Here is a 3,291-nt window from a genome sequence, read left to right on the forward strand (position 1 = left end):
TAAGAAATTTTAAAAGAGCACTTGAAAGGGGAAAATTATAAGTAAAATGGTCAATGGGCTACGAAAAATTTAAGTACTTAGGCGGGTTGGCTAAATAAGCGGGGAGGTACTTAAGAGGGGGATTTTCTTCACGGTGCCCAAAACTGTTGGTTACTTAAGCGGGTGGGTACTTACGCGGGTTTCACTGTAGTATGCAAAAATACTATATTTCTTCATATTTCAATAATTTTCAAGAAAAATTTTTTATTGAAAAGGGTGGCACTGAAATTACAATAAAATTAAATATCGCTTAAATCGGCGTTCACAGAAGTGTTTTTTTTCTTATATTAATGTTAAATCTCGAAATGGGAGATACAAGGCGATTACATACCACTAATAAAAAATTTCATTTTGATTTATATTCTACTTCTTCATAGTTAACTGTGATTTGTTAAAAACTGCGAAAAGTGCAAAGAAATACATTTTTTATAATAGGAATGCATAAGAAAGAAAAAACATGTTATACTTAAAAAGCATTTTTACCTTTTACTATATTTATATGAAGTGTACTAATTTTTTTTCAGATTTTTTGAAGAAAGTTGTTCAAGTGACTCGCGTGCACTTGAAGGATGCCTACCTGCGCATATTTTTTTCCTAAACGCGTTCCTGCATATTTACCGATTCAAAGTATCCCTGCTTGAATTTCCCATTTCAACTGCTAGTGATACCAATAAACATACTGGAATTGCATTCCAGTGTTGCCTATAAAGGCAACCCGCGCATTGCCTTCCTCACAGTAAAAAATTTAGTTTAATTTTAATACCATTTTGGTGTTTATATATAACAATGACAGAAAGTATTAGATTAAAACCATACTGGTTTAAGCAAAGAGGGAGAGAAAAGATTGAGAGAGTATGTATTATTGCTATTAAATTAATAATATATTTGGAATTAATTCAAATAAGCTTTTCTTCTTAGAAACAAACCATGGGGCTAAATTCTATAGTTTTTAGGGATTGAAAATAAAACTGAAAAGGTTTTGGATCTATCTCGAAATTGGAATAGATTTAATACTTTTCTTGAATTTAATCAAAACCAAAATTGGATTAGATTTAGTATATCGTTCGTATTAAAAATAACTTAAATGGTTTTGGATCTATATGATAATTGGAATAGATTTTATAGTTTATGGAATTAAATCTAAACCGATATTAGATTAGATTTAGGATATTGTTCGTATTAAAAGTAACAGAGATGGTTTTGGATCTATCTGATAATTGGAATGGATTTAATACTTTTATGGAATATAATCAAAAACAAAATTGGATTAGATTTACTATATTGTTGGTATTAAAAGCAAACCCAATGCGTACAGTGCTCAACAAATTTACAACCCCGTTAATAAAACATACCACATTTCATGTACAATTAAGGAGAAATTTGATATTTTTTAAAATAAGGATTGCTTGTTTGAACATTATGGAAAGCTATGTGCTGAAAATAAAAATCAAAATAAAATTTTGTTAAGAAATACATTTTATTTGAAATAACTTAAAATTATATTAGAGGAACAATAGCTTAATTTAATAATAGATTTTATTCAATTAGTTCACAGGACATAAAAGTTTGTCTTTCTACATTGTTTTCCTCTTCTAAATTTTGTTGAATATTGTTTAAGTCATCGGTCAATTCACCCCGAAAAGTAATACAGTTTTCCTTAAATAAATTCTCTCTTATCTCAGGATGTTTTTCTATTAAGTACCTTTCAAATTTATCAAAGCTGTTATTTATTAGAACTTCAAACGATGTAAATATTTCACCAATTTTTGTTTCTGAAATTCCACATAATATCAACTTTTTTGAAAGTGATGAAGCAATCGAGAAAGCTTCAAAATTCTCTACTGAAGAAAAATAGCAAGATGGTCTATCATTGTCAATGGCAGGACTTTGAGTATTTACATTTTCTGGTTTTGATATTTGTTCAATTTTCTTTTTTGGAATTTCGCTGCTTATATTAATAGGATTACAAAGTTTGGAATGCCTACTTAACGAACTAAATGTATTAAATACTCTTTTACATGTTTTAGAGGAAACACACCTTAACTTTAAACCGTGAGCCTCCGCTAAAAAATGTTAATTTTTTAAATGAAATACAACATTTGTTACGGTTTCAAATTCTCTGGAACATAAAAAGCAAAATTTTGCCATTTTTTTTATATGAAACTTACTTCATTAATTCCTTAAACTTATTCTCGAATTTCGATTGCACTTCTAATAACCTAGTACTTGGCTTCTTATTATCGTTGATTTTGTAAATAAATTTGTCAAAAAACCCCAAGAAGTTCGCCAAAGTTACATCAAATTGTATATTAAATACATAAAATGCTTTAAAATACAGGTCGAATACTTGGCTGAATTTATAATTGATGGGAACATTTACCTTCTTGCCATTAATGGTTATAAAATACTGACAAATTGTGGCTCTGTCTTGTCCAACTGCAACGATGGTGGGCTGACTAGTCTCAGCTGCATATTCTGCGATAGGGGTGTTGAGCTACAAAGAAAAAATTGTGTTATTTGTGTTGATTAAGAATAAACATTATATAGTAAATTACGTTTTCAAAGGAAAGAAAACTATCGACAGATTTTTGAAAGTTTACTTTCTTTTGGGCGCGTCCACTGGCAGTAGATGGCAGCAGCTTTAAAAGCATCAAATAAGGTAGCACTTCAGTGGCCCAATCAGTACAGTTTCCCAGACTAGGTCCGCCAGCGGCATCAATTAAAATTTTCTCCACACAGCTTTCATATTTTTCCCAGTTTTCTAAAAGACTGTTCGAAATCGCCTCTCCATTCCGAAGATTAAAATCAAAATCAATCTACAAAAAAATTATTGTTTCTTTTTTTATACATATATACGTAGTATTATTGTGTATACACTACCAATGACGAATCATATAAAAATATTGGGAAATGTTCCAAAACATTAGATTCAGTTGCGATAAACTTTTGTCTTGCTTTTAACGTTTCCTGCAATTTCTGTTGAACCAGTTGCAGTTCGTCTGCAACAATGCAGTTTTGAAAAAAAGTGAAGATCTTCTACAGAAATTACCGCTTCATCATCGCTTTCCTTGTCGACCTCAGATAGTTTACGTTTTTTTTTTCCACCGCTGTCGAGTTTCGTAAGCTTGGTGTTTATGGTTTTTAACTTTGCAGCTAAATAGCCGGAATTGTTCTCTGGATTGTAGAACAAATCCTGAAATTATTTTTGAGTTTCGTTAAGATCGTATGGTATGTAAATGTATTAAGAGTTCA

At 30.4% G+C, this 3,291-nt stretch overlaps 1 protein-coding gene across 1 annotated transcript; it reads right to left on the reverse strand.

The window, feature by feature from the left end:
- Positions 1-781: 781 nt before the first annotated feature.
- Positions 782-3,049, reverse strand: LOC118754870. Its single transcript, XM_036489744.1, has 3 exons — positions 2,920-3,049; positions 2,595-2,855; positions 782-2,533 (listed from the first exon to the last, which is right to left on the reverse strand). The coding sequence occupies exons 2-3, from the start codon at positions 2,688-2,690 to the stop codon at positions 2,204-2,206; spliced, it is 426 nt and encodes a 141-aa protein (XP_036345637.1). The 5' UTR covers positions 2,691-2,855; positions 2,920-3,049; the 3' UTR covers positions 782-2,203.
- Between the last annotated feature and the right edge of the window lie 242 nt (positions 3,050-3,291).

This window comes from Rhagoletis pomonella, unplaced genomic scaffold (assembly GCF_013731165.1).
Source record: "Rhagoletis pomonella isolate Grant_MI unplaced genomic scaffold, Rhpom_1.0 Rhpom_scaffold_04813, whole genome shotgun sequence".
Lineage (NCBI taxonomy): Eukaryota > Metazoa > Arthropoda > Insecta > Diptera > Tephritidae > Rhagoletis > Rhagoletis pomonella.